This window comes from Chaetodon auriga, chromosome 4, assembly GCF_051107435.1.
Source record: "Chaetodon auriga isolate fChaAug3 chromosome 4, fChaAug3.hap1, whole genome shotgun sequence".
Taxonomy (NCBI): domain Eukaryota; kingdom Metazoa; phylum Chordata; class Actinopteri; order Chaetodontiformes; family Chaetodontidae; genus Chaetodon; species Chaetodon auriga.
In genome coordinates this window covers 15,628,137-15,647,392 of record NC_135077.1, presented here as the reverse complement: position 1 = coordinate 15,647,392, position 19,256 = coordinate 15,628,137, and the positions used below count along the sequence as shown (strand labels likewise).

Genomic DNA, 19,256 nt, shown 5'->3' with positions numbered 1-19,256 from the left:
ACATCCAGTTCAAACAGCTTTCCTGTTTTCCACCGGCAGCGTTTTATTCTGGTTTCTTTCTGTTCAGACGGTTGTAATGGATGCAAAACACAGAGAGGTGATACATTCGCTCCCTCGTCTCTTTTTCCTCTTGTCTGTTCCCTCCCTGGCAGGATAACATTGGGCTTATGAGCCAGATGGAGCTAAAATAGTCATCCCGGTTTGATGTGAGTGGCCCACATCTGTGTGTGTGTGTGCGTGTGCCACCTCTGGAGATTAATCCACAATCTGGGCTACTGGTTTCAGCAGGGGAAGCCTGGCTGGACTGGCATTTGAGCCGCCGGCTGTGGTGGATGTTTACTGTAATCTTCTTTATGAGAGTTTGACTTGAGGATGAAAACCACCAGAGGTGTATTCTGCTCTCTTGCCAAGAGTTGTGTGTAAGGTAAATATGATGCTAGCACCAGGAGCTGGTTATCTTAGCATTACATAAAGACTGGAAATGGAACAAAACAGTGTGGTCTTATAACAAAATCAGCACCTCTAACCTCTAATCACCTCTAACGTTCAATAATTAACATATTCAAGCATATTTGGTTAGTTGAATCCACACAAACACCAAAATGTGAACACCACAGGTTATGGTTTTGTTTGCAATTTGCTTGAATATTTCTTGGCCGGGTGCAGTCACCTCCCAGAGTAAGAAAAAAAAAAACAGATTAGACCTTGCAGACCTCGCAGGAGAAATAAAGTCATAACTCATGAAGAGGAAAGATGAAAAGGACTTTTTCTCTGCAGTTTTGCAAATATTTCAGCCTTTTCACTCCCATGTAAAGTTTGTTTGGATGGCTCATACTGATATATTAAACCTTGTTTCATGAGGTCAGGTTATATCAGAAAAAAAAAACCCTCAGCTCTCTAAAATATCTGTCCTTCTGAATGAAAGAGCGACAGCTTCCCTCTGGACTTCTGCTGAAATACAGCAGTCAAAAAACGGAGAGAGGACGCAGAGACACTGATGTTTGTGCTGTGTATCAGCCTCAGAAGACTAAACTGCAATGTGCTTTACACTCACTTGTATGGAAAATACCAAATAAATAAATAAATAAATAAATAAATAGATAAGGTTTTCCCATCAGCCTCAGCTGTGCTTTGTATTTCGTGCTCACTAGCCAATATTACGATGCTAACACACTAATGGTGAACATGGTGAATTCGGGCATTTCATTACAAAAGCAACTCCTCAAATGAATTAAACATCATGGATTCATATCTCAGGTTATGTGCGGATGGAGTTTCCCTTTAATGTTGTGTTAGTTAGCAGGTTCGCCTCACTGAATGGCAGCAGGTTAATCCACCCGGCTGAGAGAAGATCCAGTCCCGCATTTCTCTATTTAATCTGGACTAAAATCAAGAGCAACCCTTCCAAAAGTGGTTTATCCACCTGGTGAAAGCTTTTGAGTGAGAATGTTTGTTTGCTGGAAAGGCCGCAGAGGACTGCTGTGTCAGGGTCGGATCGGTTGGCATCAGTGGTGAGTTTTTAGTTTGCACTGTCTCTGGGGAAAACATGTTCTTCCTCCTACTCGCTCAAAAACCTCAGCGGGTCCCACCTTTCAGTGTTTTCCCTTCTTCTTCTGCATTATCTTCCTTTCTCTGCCTCTCACTGCAAACTATAAACTGACCTCTTTTTTTTGTTATCGTCACTTCTTTGAATAAATGCAGCAGCCTGTGCATATTTGAAGTGTGACAGGGTGAGCCTGATGTGTGGATTGTGCATGCACAGAAAAGTTTATTTTCATTTTATTTCTGCATTTTGTCTCTCCAAACCAAAATCAAGAAGCTTCATGACAAACCATTCACACATAAACCGTCCCTCTTTCGCTCACTCTCTCTGTTCTCCCTTCATCTTCCCATGCCTCTATGTCTTCCGCGCGCGCACACACACACGCTGCGCACACACACACACACGCTGCGCACATCGATCCATCACCGCCTTGTTTGTTCACGCTGCTGCTGGAGGTTCACCTCTGCTCTGACTGACGCATGCCCACATCCTCGCTCCTCCTCTCCTCACGGTCCCCATGGTAACGCACGGAGGAGAGCAGCTTAGCAACACCGAGACGGAGAGGGAGCATCCGTGGTCCAGACAGCGCGGTGCCATCAATATTACACACAGAGGGCGGCGAGCGGAACGCAGCAGCGCCTCCAGCAAACATCTTCTGAACGTAAGTGTCACATTTGTGCAGCAAACAGCAGCAGTGGTAGTTGATCTGAGAGGTGTCGGACTGAGTTTAGTATGTAGGTCGTGTCAGTGTGCGGGTGATGCAGTCTTTCTACACGTTACTGTAGCCTCCGGAGTGATACTCTTCTCTGTAGCCTGTTACAGCCACGGAGAAGGAGACGTTTTTCTGTTTCCTGTTAAGTGCATTTCCTCTCAGCTGTGATCTTCTGTGTCTCTCTCCACAGTCATCATGAAGTTCGTGGTGGTGCTTGTGGGAGCGGGCACCCTGGCCTTCCTCGGCGCGGTCATCTGCATCATCGCCAGTGTTTATCCCCGGAAACGTGCCGCGCCTCTCAGCGACAACGGCACCCTGACATCGGAGACGCTGCTCCAGCCACTGGAGCCCGGATCGGTGGCTCATGCCGGACCGCTGGGAGCGCTGCACGGCGCCGAGTCCTACGGTGGAGGGAACGGGCTCGGCGGCATCGGCCTGGAGGTTCCCACTTTGAACGAGCTCAACCTCGGGGAGGAGACAGGTGGGGGGTCCGCGAAACAGTTCAGCTTCAGCCGGCTGATCTGCACCCCTGTGCCGGTCGGAGAATGTAAGACTAAAGATCTGAGACAGCGGCGGGAGCAGAAGCAGCAGCCAGCGGACGACCCGCTGTACGGAGCCGGGGATGAAGACTGGACTTACCTCCGGACCACCGCGGAGGAGCTCCGGCAGATGGTCCTGCAGCAGAACGACCAGATCCTCATGGACCACAGGACCATCCGGGAGCTGACGGGGAAGTTGAGTGAGTGTGAGAGCGGCCTGGAGGACGAGAGGAACGTCCCGGAGCGGAGCATCGGCGTATGGAGCGGCAACCGCCGGGTCATGGCCGGGGATGATGTGAGCTCCTCCACCGCGGCGCAGCTGCAGACGGCGCGGGCAGTGGAGGAGCTGGCCAGGGCCATCATGGACCTGAAGGACCGCATCGAGAAACTCGAGGTAACTGAAGATACGGCTGAACACAGGCTTGTCAAACTTTTTGGCAAAACCTCTTGTTCTTGCTGCTCACCCTCCTGTTTGAGTTTTGTTTGACAGCAGGATGTTTGGACTGACACCAAATTCATGAATTAGCCAGGTGAGTCACTGCTCCCCAGTGACTACATTTGTGTCTGGTCCATTAAACAGCCTGTTGTCCCAGTGTCAGGGTGATATCCACGGTGAAGGGCAGTTTAAGACCTCTCTGCTGAAACTAGAGAAGTAGCCTTCCTTACTGACACCAGCAAAATGAAAAGATCCAGATTAGAAAAGTGCCACAGAAATGGCAGTGAGACGGTTTGAAGGCCTGTGCAGCACCGTCTATGTTCATCATCTTAGGAGCCCTGATCTTTCTCTCGACACCCTCCCTCCCTCTTTTTATCCTTCTCTCCCTCTTTTATCTTCACCTCACCTCTCCTGTGACAAGCGGCTCGTGACACAGGCGCTCCTCATGTATGCGCACGCTCCCCGTGGACCCATGGGAAATCTTTCCACCTGCTGGCCCTCACACCCCTCCGCACCCTGCCTCCACCCTCAGCATCCGACAGCAGGATAGAGACATAAATAAAAGATGAAGCTGGCTGGACAGGAAAGAGGGTGGTGGTGGGGGGAGTCAGGTTCTCAGCTTGTGTGTGCGTGCGTGCGTGTGCGTGTGTGTGTGTGCGTGTGTGTGTGTGTGTGTGTGCTGAGATTGAGACATGGGCAGGCTTATAACCGCACACACACACTGCTGCATCAGACCTCTCCAAGCACAGTCAGTTACAAGGTTGTCTCTGAGTGTGAATTTATATCCTGGACGGCCGGATCCAGTCCTGCCTCAGCAACTCTGTTGATATTATATATCGCCCTCTCAACCACATTAACAGCAGCATCTCTCTCTTTACTGTTGCTTTACCAACACCTTATTTTTTCAACTTCTGCTGTGAATACTAATACTGCCACTGCTGAGCCACTACTATCATCAGTGCAACACCTCTCGCTGTGTTGCTGCTTCATCGTTTTACTCATTTTCCTGCAGTTTCAGTTTAAAACCAACACTGTGACTAACATGAATAGCAAAATGCTTCTATTTATGCTTCTACAGAGACAAGAATGAGCTCCTCTCACTGCTTTTATGTTACTTTTCTTAAAGCCCTCTGGGGTGCAACCAGACAGGAACAAAGAGCCACACAATTCATAGAAAACAGGGTGAGCTCTGTCTCTTATTAAATTAAGAGCCCACTTAAACACAAACCCTCTTGCTCTACCTTCAGCAGTTATGTGGGCCTGATGTCCTCTTTCAACGATTATATTGACCCCAGCTCCACCCATCAGTTGTCAATCAGGCCTGTAAGAATTTTTCCCACGGGCAACACTTCATGAAACTGATCAATATAATCATTAATAGTGGACACCTGATTAACACCCAAGATGTTACTGTTCATTTAATCCTGAGAAAAGATCTGCAGGCTTAAATCTAATGCCAAGCTTTCGACCTGTAGACCCTGATCAGGGAAGAATTATAAGAGAGAATCTCAGAGCTTGTAAAGTTTTGTTTTGTTTTTCTGAAAATACAAATGGGAACGTTACCCAGATTCAAATACACAGCGAGCTCCATAGATGCAACACAGACCAGTACACAAAGCAACCAGGAAATCATAAGAAAAGAAAAACTATTCTATAAGAAATGCTGTACATTCTGTGATTGCCTAGCAGTTTCATTACTGAGGTGATCTTAAAAACTTAATTTGATAAGAGAAAAATACAAGAGAATTTATGATTGCTCACCCGACTCACTACCTTGAGTACTACTAGAACAACGACTAAAAACTACATCAACCGCTGCTACAGCTAAGAAAAAAAAAGAAAAGAAAAGAAAAGAAAAAACACACGCTGCTTTGGGCTCACAATGACAATGTAAACAAGCTGATGTTTAACAGATTTAATCTTCACCTTGTTCAACGTGTGCTAGTCATTGATTCTGTCATTGATATAATTAAGCCTTGTCGGTGGCGCTACAGTTCATCCTGAGGGAGACATGAAAATGACCGTTCAGTCATTTTCTGCTATCTCCACTACCACAACTACCCAAAGCCCTCTGTGAAAACAAAAGCTTTAGCTGCGACTACCATCACTCGAACGGATTTTCTGCCCTGGCTGCTTCCATCTCTTTGGACCAGTTGACTTGTTTTCTTCTCTCCACTGCATTTCTTTTTTGAGCTCTCTGTCAGTCTCAGTTTTTGATCATTTCTTGGACGCCTACTTTACCTTTTTTTCCTCTTTCTTGCTCTCTCTCTCGGTCGCAGGCGGAGATCGGCCCTGCTGCCTTGAACCTTACCGACACACCCGTGGGTGCAGGTAGCAGCAGCAGCAGCGGCAGCAGCAGCAGTGGCAGCAGCGGCCCAGCTGGTAACAGCGGCAAGGCTCCTGCTCCACCCACCGGCAGTGCTTCCTCCTCACCTGCAGTGGCTCCCCCAGGGGGTCGCCGCCCTGCCTCCCCCGCTTCCCCTGCCTCCAAGCCCCCATCTAAGGCCTCCCCTGGACGTGGAAAGGGCACCTGGAGGGTGGAGGACCTGGAGGGGGAGCTGGAGAGGAAGATAAAGATGCTGGAGAAGGAGCGTCAGGCCATGAGGAAAGAGACGCAGGGCCAACATGAGAAGATCAACCAGGGCATCGACACAGTCAGCCACCGCGTCACTGAGCTGGAACACAGTGAGTCTGGGGGAGGAAGAGGATGGAGTGCAGGCTAAATAAATGCAGGAAGAGATGTATGTAGGAGCTGCTGCACACAGGGTGGTAAACAACTGCTTTACCAAGCTGACGTACAAGAGAGCGTGGCAAGAGAGGGCTAAAATGAAACTTTAATAAGCACTGTGGGTGAACTGGGTCATCACAGTAGTGGAATAAGCTGTGGATTAAAATGAGATGCTTAATGAGTGCTGAAGGTTGAGAAATGTCACGTATGACTGGGAGCTAAAATAAAAATGATATAGCAAAAAAAAAAAGACAAGAAAACAAGAAGAAATTGCCTTAAATCATTTGTCACATTGGTTTCTTTGGCCGTGTGATGGTGAAGGTTCCTCGAACACAAACAACCAAGGGAACTGGGAGCTTGGTTTTCATCCACAAGTGATAGAAAGTGGAAAGAGAGAGAGGGAGAGAGACATGTTTGATAAGAGGAGGAGTGGAAGCCTGGAGGAGAGATTGAGAGTTCATGGGGTGCAAAGAGGAAGGTTGAAAAGGAAAGAAAAAGCACTTCTCTATTCTCTTTTTAGCTCTGTCATTCTCCCGACCTCTCAGACTGCCTCTACATCTTCCCTCCCTTAAGAGCTGCAGTGTGGCCTCGAGTTAGAGAGGCTGATCATTAGCTGTAATGCTTGTGCTCTTGCCAGGCACTGTGTGTGTGTGTGTGCGCACAAACTGACAGGGACAAGTGAGAGAAGAAGTACCAGTGTTTTTGTACAAACCGGCCATTAATGCACCGTCCTTCCCCATTTTCTCTCTCCGTCTGACTGATTCTCTTCATCCCCTTCACCTGTGTCTCCACAGCGCTGACAGAGCCGTCATTCCCTGATGGCTTCGTCCTCTCCTTCCCCATGCGAACCAACTACATGTACGGCCTGGTGAGAAAAGAGATAACAGAGATGTATGCCTTCACTGCCTGCGTATGGCTGAAGGCCAAAGAAGGGGGAATCGGGACTCCCTTCTCTTACTCCGTCCCGGGGCAGCCTAATGAGCTGGTGCTGCTACAGGGAGTCCACAACCCTGTGGAGCTGCTCATTAATGACAAGGTAGACGGCAATGTTTTTTCATACCATTCCTCATAGTGGTTAAAAGATCAATTTAGCTGTTTGAAATTAACTGCCATTTTTTAAAAAATTGCAATGTTGTTATGTTAATTTTTATTATATTGTGTAAATCAGTTGCTTCTTCTGGTGAAAAAGAATTCATATTGTGTACCCACTCGGTTTCCTTATCATTAATCAAGTGCTGCAGCCTGACAAGCGAGTCATTAACTTAATATGCTGTTCCGCAGAGCAGTGCAAGCTAGTTGTTGATGGTTCATTTTAATCCATTGATTAAAATGAGTGATGAAAACCAGCTTTTTTATGCCATGTATAACATGAGTGATTAAGAGAACAAACAGTAACACTGGAAATGTCACAATATCCTGTTCTTGTTTCAGTCAATATGATGTGGATTCATTTTTATATTAGGTTTGGGTTGGTTCTCTGGGTGCACAATAGCCTAAAGTGTGAGCCTTATCATTTAATTCCATTTAATTGCAGCTAAAAATCATTTATTTATCACAGATGGTGCCCTTGAATAACACATTAAATTTTTTAAATTGCAAAAAGAAAAATAAAAGAATCACAAAGAAAACAACCATAACATTAAATTAACAGTAAATGGCAACATTGCTTTGAATCTATGATCCAATCCAAAGTAAAAACCTTGAATTAAAAGGCGTTAAGCACCAGAGAGGCCATGTTCTTCTTTTGTTTTTTCACAGTTGTAGTGCTGTGGCCCACGGCAAACACGCGTTATTGAGGAGAGACGGCGCAGAGGCAAGCTTTTTGCAGCTGGTGTTTTATATAGTGCTTTAATGCTCACCTTTTATAGTGCTTACGCTTATAGTTCCCATGGCAGAGAGGCGTGGGGGATTTTGACTGTGGTGGAAGGAAGGATGGAACTGTTCACAGAGTGTAGTTTTGCTGACATAAACAACCAGTGTGTCCACATTCTGCCATGATTACTGCCCACATTTGTCTCATATCCAAGCAGAGTCCGAGCTCGATGAGTCGAAGCTCAGCGGGTTTGCAAACAAGTCTCTTTGTAAAGAGAAGGCGTAACCTCGGCTGCTGTATTGTTTGACCTGCAGGTGGCGCAGCTGCCTCTGTCCCTACCACAGGACGAGTGGCAGCACATCTGTGTCAGCTGGACCCTGAGGGATGGGGTGTGGAAGGCCTACCAGGGGGGGAAGATGAAGGGGAGGGGAGAGGGACTGGCTGCCTGGCATCCCATCAAACCAGGAGGAGTCCTCATACTGGGACAGGAGCAGGTGAGATATACAGATCGATGGATGAGTAGACTAATGGGTGGATGTATGGATAGGCTGATGGGGGCATCAGTGGAGGGATGGACAACTGGATGGACAGATATTATGGATTATGGATTAGGATATTATCAATTGATGGATGATTGAACTGAGGGAAGGGTGAGTGAATGGACTGCTGGGTGGTGTCATCGGTGATGGTTGATGGATGGATGGAGGGATGATGGGCAGATATATGGATGGATGGATGGATGATGGGCAGATATATGGATGGATGGATGGATGGATAGATCGACTGATGGATGATCAATGGATTGATGGATGGATGGGCAGATAGATGGATAAACAGGTGGATGATGAATGATCAGTTGATGGTAACGAAGTGCCACATTTTCACATTCAAAAGGTAAATTGAGGTTTTCAAATGAAGCTTCAACTGTCCGTTGGTACATTTTAAGACCAGCGTCACCCTGAAGAAATAAAAGAATTCCAGTTTGAATGATGGGATACATCAGAGTTAAATGAAATTGGAGTCTTTTTTTTTTTATTAAATCAGCGTTCTTAACTGAATAAAACTCATCAGTTCCATCAACATAAATACATGCAGGCAGCAAGCTAAACCAATAAAGGCATAATATAATGATGAAATAATAATTGTATCCTTAATCTTGTTGCTGCTAGACCGGACTTTTAATACAGGTGCATGCCTCCCTTTGTGTGCAGCAAGCAGGAGAGCAGACAGATTTTTTTGACTGCAGTGAAAACGCTGTTTTTGAAAGACTAAATACCAATATGGATTGAATCTGAATGCTTTGTTAGAAAAAAACGTGTGAATTTTGGAAATGATCTATTTGTTTGAAACCTTGACTTTTGGACTTAACAAGACTCTGGAGTTGTTGAAAATTGGATTACACGAGTCAGAAACATTCTCATGCAGCCCCCACTGGAATGCAATTCTCCAAATAGTATAAAGTGAATAATATTAGTGAGTCCAATCTTTATGTGCAACTGTGCAGAAATACTAAGTTTAAACAGAATGAAGAGACATGCGAAAACAAAAAGAAGAAGAAGAAGAAGAAGCTGAGTGTTGATTTAGGATTTGAATGTCAACGTAATGGATGAATGAATGAGCTTTGAACTATTTGATACAACCCAAACTGATGGATGGTTGATCAAAATGAATGGATGGATAGGTTGGTGGATGGATGGATGGATGGATGGATGGATGGATGGATGGATGGATGGATGGATAGTGAAACAGGGAGCCTTATTTTAAGGGAGCACCATTAACTTTTCACACACAAACAGACAGAAACCTAAGTGTGTTCATCCTCACGCTGGGCTTCCTCTGCCCTTCATTAGTGAGACACCCACATTATGTAATCATTATGAAATCTGACAGTATCCCTCCTCCCTGGTGTCAAAAGAATAACCCAAAGCTCATTCTGCTGCCCAGCGTCCTTGCATAAAGGATAAAAAGTAGAGAGCTGGGAGTCCAATTCTGCAAGATGTTGCAATGATGCAACAAGACTTGGTTTAATGGATATTTTTTTTAGAGAGAGAGAGAGAGAGCACTTTTTTAATCTCTGTTGATGGATGATGAACTGCACTTGTATGGATGTGTTGACCAGATTTTATTGGGAAAATCCCAGGACATTCCACTCACAAGGGTGCTCTCAAGGGGATAAACATTTTTAATCTTATCTAGGGGGATTCATCAAAACACTATATATTTGTGTATGGATGAAGCTTTTCTACAGTTTCGTTCACATTTAACCAGAGAAGATGACCACAGTACTGCTTACTGTACACCAACTGACCGAGGAGGGCTGTAGTTTTCTGTTTTTATTAGTATTAATTCATCCATAATAAACCTGTACGTGTATGGCTTTTGGTGGTCACTTAAACAGTTATGTCACATTCATGGGGAGAAACCTACACGGCTGATATATAAATAAAGAAACTGGGGCCAAATATATCCCCTTAAATACTTTAGAAATCTTGAGGTACCTTTGTTTCTATTATGTTTTTAATGGTAATCATTGAGTTTCCCACTCCAACCTGATGAATGTCCAAAATGGCTGACATTACAATAAGGTCTATTGAGACTTATGTCCTGCTGGCTTTCCATCCCAAATCCTCATATTTGATAGCAATGATCAGAGTGTGCTTACAGTGTGAATTAATCTGGTATACATGCTGTAGCAGCTCTATCCTCTTTAACCGCTCTCAGCTTTGCCCCAGTAGTTCCTGGTCCATTGGAAAGTAATACTTTTGGAGCAGGCAGGACCAATTTTGATTTGCACAAATGTCTTTTAAGTCGCTATCTATTGCTAAATGAGGTAACACAATGGTGATGGTGAAATGGTGCACCTTCACATTAAAAGCATGTAACTGGTGAAACATGAGTTGGGTTTTATTGTGTAGTAATAGCAAGAAATTCAATGTGTTGGTCGGTGAGCTTTGCGCTTACTGCTGTTGTTCAACAAAAATCTATCTACAAAACAAGACAATGGTCATTTTCTGACAGCAGATCAGTTTCCAAGTGGTAATGGAACAAGAAGGAGCAGACACAGTGAGCTGGTAGACAAAGAGCTGCAGGCAACAGGCTGCACACCTCCAACTTCTGTGAGATAACAAACTGCTTTCAGTTTCACTGAGCCCTGCTGTCTGCAGACTCACCGTATGCAGCATAAAAACAGATCCCAGTTGTTCACAGAATGATGGAAAAAGGCCAGTTATTGCCTGACTTCTTTATTAATATGACAGTAGTTTGCTTTGCTGCCCCCAGAATTATGTGACCTGTATTTGCTGTAACCACAACTAACTACAGATGTCACCAAATCAACCAGGACTGAAATCTTCCAGATTGCCACTTTAAAAGCTAGTTTTTCCACTTGAAATGCACATAAAGTTCCCAAGTTCCTAAAAGAGTTCCTGAAAAGGTTCCTGAGTTCCTGATAAAGTCCCTGTGTCATCCTCATACTCGGCTATTCATGCTATCATTCCAACCTTCAACTCTTTGTTTTATCCAACTCCTCTGCCTCAGGATACATTGGGCGGGCATTTTGATGCCTCCCAGGCCCTCGTCGGGGAGCTTTCCCAGTTCAACCTGTGGGATCGGGTGCTGAAGCCGGCAGAGGTGGCCGCCGTGGCCGACTGCAGCTCCTCAGCGCTGGGCAACATCGCCCCCTGGACCGACCACGATGTAGATGTCTATGGTGGTGCTACCAAGGAGTCCCTGGACCCGTGTCACGCTGCACAGCGATCCAACCCCTCCAGCCCCAAACAGTGAAGGGTGACTGGGAGCGGTCAGCCGTGGGTGGTTGTGTTTGATTTAGGAGACGACTTCGCAGATGTGTAACGGTGTATCACATTGGGGTTAATATTTTGATTGCCGGTGGACTGAAATGTGTGATGGAGCTATGAAGCCATTCGAGCGGCGTATCTGTTTTGTTTTTAGTGTTGGTGTCCACGCTCATGTGTTTACTTCTGCAGTGAGATACAGTGAGTTTAGCCACAGAATCACCTTAGTGAAGACGGCATGGGTGGATGAACCCGTGGCATGAACAAGACTGCTATGGAAGCATTCCATAATAAATGTATCATTGGCTCTGGTTAAATGTGCCACCCTGTGTTTTAGGTAAGAATCTGTTGGGCCAGTTCGTCATACATGCTTATTCAGGCAGAGGACTTTGGTGGGTTTGAATACACTTATGGAATGAACTTTCAACGATGCCATATCTAAGGGTTTCTTAATTTTACAACAAAGGGACACAAAGTGTTGTCCTTCCTCATCTTGTGTCCAGATGGTTGTGTTTCATGCTAAAACTGATGCTGTCATGCTTATATTTATTTCAGCACTCAATGGGAAACATAATGAGTTTTGTTCAATTTTAACTGTATATGATCCTGCTGAGTAATGTCTGTGCACTTTTTAAGTTTTCTACATATTCTGCATACCATGACTTGGTAAAACAGTGGTCTTATAAATGTATATTGTGTGATGTATCTCTGCTAATGTTGCTCTGTGCCAGTCTGCTCACCCTGCTGTAGCCACTCACCGTCCTGCAAAGTTAAGTTGCAGCATTTTCGCTTGCAACTCCGACAGAAGGAGCGCTCTCAAATGACCTCCGGAATAAACACTTGATGTCTATCTACGCACCATTCAGACACCGAAACTGTGACAAACCTGAGTGAGTTTGATAAACTTGTGTTGTATCCTTGAATGTAAACCTGATGGAATGTAAGTGTATTTGCATGAGCAAAGTCACATTTCCTGTCACTAAAGAAACAAACTCAACATGTGTTAACGACGTCCACAAACTGCCCCACACGCTGAAGCACACAGATGTCTCTTTGGTGAATCAGATCCTCACAGAATGCTTGACAGGGAGAAAGGTGTGTCCTAAAATCTGACTCAGCAAACTAAAGAACAAATAAGCTAACACTGATAATTTGCCTGCGATGATGCCTTTTTTCTGCCATGACTTACCCCTTAATAAAAATGTATGTGGCCAAAACTGCCACTAATAACTCTGACTACAGAAGACGTAATGATATGTTTAGGTCATGCAGGATTAAAGGAACAATTTCCTTCATTTTCAAGCTTGTTTATTAAGAGGAGTGTAATTTAGCAAATTTAGAAAATCTGATTAAAATAGTGTTGAATTAAGATTATTGACAGTTACCTTGAATGAAATGTTTTTCCTAACGTGAGCCATCCATGTTACTTTGATTTTCAGGCACGTATTTACAGCAAAGCTATATTGCATCTTTTAAATAATCTGAAAGCTCTACTCATAGTTATCACTTTGCTGGTATTGTAAATTGTATTTAATAGACATTGAGGTAACCTCCATATGACATGAATGGGACCTAACAGCAGAATTAAGATTTAATTATTTATCCTGAGAAAAAAAAATGAGGTATGATATACGTCTTCCTGTTGAGAGCACCTCAAAGTAGCCACATTTTCAGCCACAGGAGCACCAGCTGCTGTCTCAAAATTCTTCCAAAACATGCCTGATTACAGGTTATTGGTTAGTTACTATGTACTGGGCAGAATATGTCACCTTAAACTGTGATATAATGTCCCCCAGAATCAGATCGGTTCTCTGGTTTTCAGACTGTGAGATAATCATGTTTCTGAGGTAGTGTAACTTTTTTTTTTACCTAGAAGAAGAAAGTGTTTAATTTCCTGATTCGTGTAGAAGAAGGCGCCCACTGTCAGGGCTGAGAGTTTGATTCCCACAAACACACTAAACCTGTTCTTCACAGCAGCGTGCAGTAGAGTGAACTGTACAGGCAGTGCTTCTGTTCACTTCTTACCTCAAGACATCAGCCCCACATACAATTTGCCACCCCAGTTGTGAAGTGCCTGCCTGGGCTCTCATGCCTGAAATAATAGTGAAATGTTTTTGTTTTCTTCTTCGTCGTCTCTCTCTTCTCCTCCTTTCTGTCTCTCTCTCTCTCTCTCTCTCTTGCTTTTGGTTGTTGAAGGCTGTGACGGTGTTGCGCTTGTCCTTACTTGCATCTTCATGGATCTTCTATGATATTGTGAAATAGGTGGATAAAAAAAAATGAAAATAAAATGGTTGTGACATTAGCTCAAAAAATTATGTCAAAAAATATGTGCAATTAGTGTGTTAGTATGAATGTGTGTGTGTGTGTGTGTGTGTGTGTGTGTGTGTGTGTTGGGTGTGAGCTCAGTGTTTGGTGACAGATCTCTTTACACCTGTCAGATCATCTGGATTACACCTCAGATAAGCATCTGCAGGGATACTGTAAACCATCATGACCCTAACACACACACACACACACACACACACACACACACACACACACACACACAGGTGTAGTATGAGCCTAATCTCATTTAGCTGTAGTCAGGTTAGATTATCTGCCTCTCTCAGGCGTCAGATGAGTTTGCCTCTGACACGTGTGTGTGTGCGTGTGTGTGTGTGTGTGTGTGTGTGTGTGTGTGTGTATTCAGCAGAGACAGCACAGAAAGTCTGATCTTTCATATAGACATAATAGATTACTCATAGTTCTAACTAAGACCGCGTTGATTCGTGACTACTGATCTGCCCACACACGTTTCTCAGCGTTTGGCTCATCTGAACTGTGATCTAAAGTGTAACCTCCCACTGCTAACATTTCATAATATTATTTATCTCACTCGAGCTTGATTTCCTGTTTTGTCCTTTGGGCACACAATCTCTGTCCTATGACCAGCAGAAAATGATGAAAGTCCAAGTATTTTTATCACTAATGCAACTTGTAGAAATCACAAAACCGTGACTGCAGCTGTTGCTAATAAGCAAAACTAAAACCGGCGCTGTGGAACTAACTCCATTTCCAAACTTATTACTCTCATAGAATGGTAGTTCGTGCACTCAGCACACTAAAAGAAAAGTTACTTATTGGCCTACTTAATTTCTGGTTTCCTGAAATGAAAGTCTCCTTGTTCCTCCTGCTGCCACTCGCTTCACTCCCTTGCCATTGTGGGATGGTGTTCCCATCTGTTCAGTGTGGGCATGTTTCGCTTGTGGAGTATAAAATCATTGACAGGTGATTCTGACCTTAAGATACTAAAGGATTTAAAAGGATACTGGCAGAATCTTTGCTCCAGCTTCCTTTTCAATATTTAGTAACCTTTTTCTCTTGAAGGTTTGACTTAGCTGGATCAGAGCAATTCGCCCTTACTGACACCCCACCACCACCAGCAGCACCTCTCCCTCATGAATAAACCCTATCATCTTCAAGCAAAGAGTTTAGTTTGGAAAAATGCACATTTCAGAACAATATAAACTGAAATAATAAAGATGTTAACGGCCCTGAAAATGTATTTTCTCAATAATCTTTACTATACGCTATAACTGACAGTATAATCTGATCAAACCACACCCACACAGTCTTAATGAAGCTGTTTAGTTCTCAATCAATTTTAATCATGAATATCAACTTTTTTTCGAGAAAGACTTGAGATGAAGCCAGGTTTTCGGGTCTTTACCAACAGTTTTCTACAAGACAGGACCTCAAGATTGGCCGATAATGAAGGACCCTTGTTCTGTCTGTTGATTTTGTAATTGAGTGGTGTATATTCACAAAAGAATTTGCAATCAATCATCCGTCTAGTCCGTCATTACCCTGGAACATCAAACCCACCATTGCCTTGTCATCTGCATACTTCACAAGATCAAAGTTGCTGTCATAGATCTGTATTTCATTTAAGTACGCAGAAAAAAGCGCAGGGGATAAAATACAACCCGGTGTTCACAGTGATTTGATCGGACAGGGAGCCTTGTGCAGAGGCTCTTTGGGGCCAATCAGAGAAAAAGTCTTTGATCCACAGTGCAAGGTGTCCATTGGTATCAAGTTTAAAAAGTCAGTTTAATAAAATGTCGGCCCTGATCACAGTGAAGTCCATAAATAAAACTCTGGCATAAGCCTCAGGATGCAACCATGTGCAGCATTGTTAATGTACCTCGCTGTGCTTTATAGGCAAATTGGAGGTTGTCTGGCTGACTATGGGGAGATGTTAGGCGCTCCAGTAAAAACCCATCCATGCACTTGCAGAAGATACCGGTAAGAGCAATGGTCTGCAGTCATTAGGTGAGGAGGGGTGTCTCTTCTCAGGCACTGGTATGATTTCAGATCTCTTTCATCTAGCAGACCCTGGAATAACCTCAAAACGCCTTTTAGCTGATAAATGCAGCCTGCCATGGCTCTTCCTCTCAGACCATGTGGGCCTGGAGCTTTGTGTAGCCTCATCTTAGCAAGACTGTGTGTGTGTGTGTGTGTGTGTGTGTGTGTGTGTGTGTGTGTGTCAAACAAATTGCAATTTGTGATGTGACAAAATTGGCGAATGTGTAAAAAAATGCCTTGAAGATGATAAATCCACCCAGCACAATTCTTTGGCTGACTGAAGCCATTGATCAATTACAAAATCAATCAACGGGCGAATGAGTCACTGAGCCACACACTCAGTCATTTAGGCAAGCAGTCAGCCTCACCATCAGTCAGTCAGTGACTCATCCGGCCGGGGAATATTTTCCTCCGCTGATTCTCGGCTCTGTCTCCCTGTTGATCTCTGTCACAGCTTGTTAGCACAGTCACATGGGGTCTTCCACTCCCCTCCCCAACAATCTGCTTCCTCTACTGTTGAATTATAGATACACCTTAATTACCCCTCTCTGATGCAGGCAGAAATTATGGAAATCCTTGTGTGACCCATCATCACTCTTTGTCATGCACAGACACAAATACACCAACTCAAATATGATTTTTTGCAGCAAGTCTTCATCCCTTTCATAATCTGTCTTAACTTTTTTCTCATCCCCTGCAGCACAGACGCTCACAGTGTGTGTCAGCCTCTCTCTCGACTACAGAAACAGATTACAAATGTTTTTTATTCTCTCTGCAGCGCATCGCTTCATCGCCACGAGCTTACCAGTCAACCAGTTCTTACACATCCCCCATATCTATTCTGTAATTTCACTGTTCATCAGTCCTGCACCTCAAGCGCCTGTCTTCCATTATCCAGGCTGTTTTCCTTGATTTTCATTCCCGTGTGCGGCAGCATTTTCTGTTTTTGTTCAGGCCTCGTGTCATATTTACTGTGCACTGTTTACTGAATATTTCCCCATCATGATGAATACTCTGCTCAAGGTCTTTATACCACCACCTCCTCCGCTTCTCTTTCATCCACCTCTCGTCACCATTTGGCATCTTTTCACTGCACCCTCTGTCAAAAACACCTCCATCTTCCTTTTCTCTGTCCTTCTGCTTTCTTCTGACATTCTCATTTCAGCTTACCTGCCAGCCCTCTGGCATTTCTGTTTTTGTGAGTTCCTCACCTGGGTATTTAATGCTCACTCCCTCTGTGTATTTTAAGATGTTTCTCACTTGATCTAAGATCTGCAGACGCCCACATACAAGTTGCTAAAATCATTGTCAATGCTTTTGGTTTAATCGATAAAAAGCATACACTCAAAAACATTAAGACCCCGATGTACAAAAATAAAACAAAAAACACCCAGTTGCTGAAAATCAAGTTTTTTTTTCTGAAATTGTATTCAAACTACACATCAACAGTACACGCAGTATTCACTTTTCCATATAATGCACTCTGACCTTGTAGCCCAGCATCATTCTGTGCTTTAAAAGAAATCCTTGCACAAAAATCTAAACTAATAAAAGGTGTCATGAAGATGAAACATGTATGTATTCAATATCATTCTCTGTTTTCTCTTTGTCGTTTGTCCTTCCCCTTGCTCCCTTTTTGTTATTCTACCGGTTTCAAATGCTCTTTTCTTTCCTTTGATTTCTCAGGCTTAGCGGTGTCCTTCACATCACATAAACATAACACACATAACACATTTCTCAAAACAAGACGAAAAGAAAATATAAAAAAAAAACATAAAGATTTGATTAGCGCGGGACATGGACGTGGACGGGCTACATATGAGCAAATGTTTTTATCTGATAAACATCAAGGTTAATTTTTGGCCTTACTAATAGTTGTTTGACAAAGCAACTGCAACTCAAAGTTCATGATGAAGATGACCATGATGAATAATAATCTGAATCACAAGAAGGAACTTTAATGCTTTAAGGCCACAGGCGAGACATCTTAAACGTGATATGGATTAAATCACAACAGCTGCTGAGCTTTCATTTCAACAGACGTCTCATTATGACAACTGACCAAACTCCTTCTGCCGCTGTCATTGAAAGCTCTGACAAAAGTAAGTGCACCTTTAGTGAGGATTGTTCTGTCCAACTGTGTTTTCTTGGCTCCTGAACCAAAGTTACCAACCAAACAGTGGCAAAACATTTCATGGAGTAACCTAGATAACAACAACATAACACTACTGAGAGGAGGAGGCAGCGGAGTCGATGTGAGGGACAGGGTTTGAATTTAAGTTGCGTCCTTCTTCTGTTTGCATGCAGAGCGGTACGGATGACAACCGAAGAGAGAGAGAAGAAGGAGAGAAAGAATGTTATGCGATCTGTTCGCCTTTCCAGGGTTGGATTAGATAATCCACTCTAATCCAGAGCAGAGTCATTGTTTCAAATGAATCCAGATGCTCGTGGTGGTATTTCAGACCGGGTTATTCCAGCAGCCTTGTGAGTCTAAATGCGCACAAGCCAGGTTACCAGACACAACTCAGAGAATCTGGGACTGAGTATGATGTTGTGTGTGTGTGTCTGTGTGTCTGTGAGTGTGTGCGTACAGCAGACTGACAATTCTGGGTCAAAACTCTCCACCTGGGGATTCCACCCAGATGCTTCCAGCTGAATGTGGGTCACATTCAGTAAGAGGGCTGATTAGGGAAGGATGGAAAAAAAGCTTTTACTCACAGGCAGCCTGGTGGACAGTGTGCCATTTTTAAACAGACAGACCTGCACACAGACAGTGACGAAGAGTAATTAAGTACATTTACTCAAGTACAGTATATGATACAATTATGAGGTATTTGCACTTGACTTTTATTGTTTTACTTCTACTCCAGCACATCTCTCAAATATTTGTACTTTTCACTCTACAGAGCAAGATTTTACGAATAAACATTATCTGTAAAGTATTCTGCTGTGTTATAGAATAAAATGTTATATTTTGTAGTTAAGTAAAATTAGCTCAAATTCAATCAACAACAAAAAGTACTGCATATTAATCCATCAAACATGATGGTCCAATTACAGATCACAGACAGAGACCATTCTGCAGAATTAATAAGTTCATTATTGTTGCCAATACTGATCAGAATCAGGATCAGGTTTATTACCAAGTTGGTTTTCTCATACAAGGATTTGCCTTGGTATTTTGGTGTGTAACAATAAACAGAGAGAGAGAAATAAGAAAACAAAAGTACTGCTAAAGACAAGAATCATAAATATAAAGCAGAAAAAGTCACAATGAAAATACAAAAAATATATATGTAAAAAATGCTATCTGTTTAAAAGATGGAAAGTGTTGTGTACTGTAGCAG

At 43.5% G+C, this 19,256-nt stretch overlaps 1 protein-coding gene across 1 annotated transcript; it reads left to right on the top strand.

The window, feature by feature from the left end:
• Positions 1-1,922: 1,922 nt before the first annotated feature.
• On the top strand, positions 1,923-13,865 carry nptxrb (neuronal pentraxin receptor b). The gene is made up of 6 exons (XM_076729674.1): positions 1,923-2,204; positions 2,446-3,188; positions 5,510-5,915; positions 6,753-6,994; positions 8,086-8,265; positions 11,309-13,865. The coding sequence occupies exons 2-6, from the start codon at positions 2,451-2,453 to the stop codon at positions 11,552-11,554; spliced, it is 1,812 nt and encodes a 603-aa protein (XP_076585789.1). The 5' UTR covers positions 1,923-2,204; positions 2,446-2,450; the 3' UTR covers positions 11,555-13,865.
• The last annotated feature ends 5,391 nt before the right edge of the window (positions 13,866-19,256 follow it).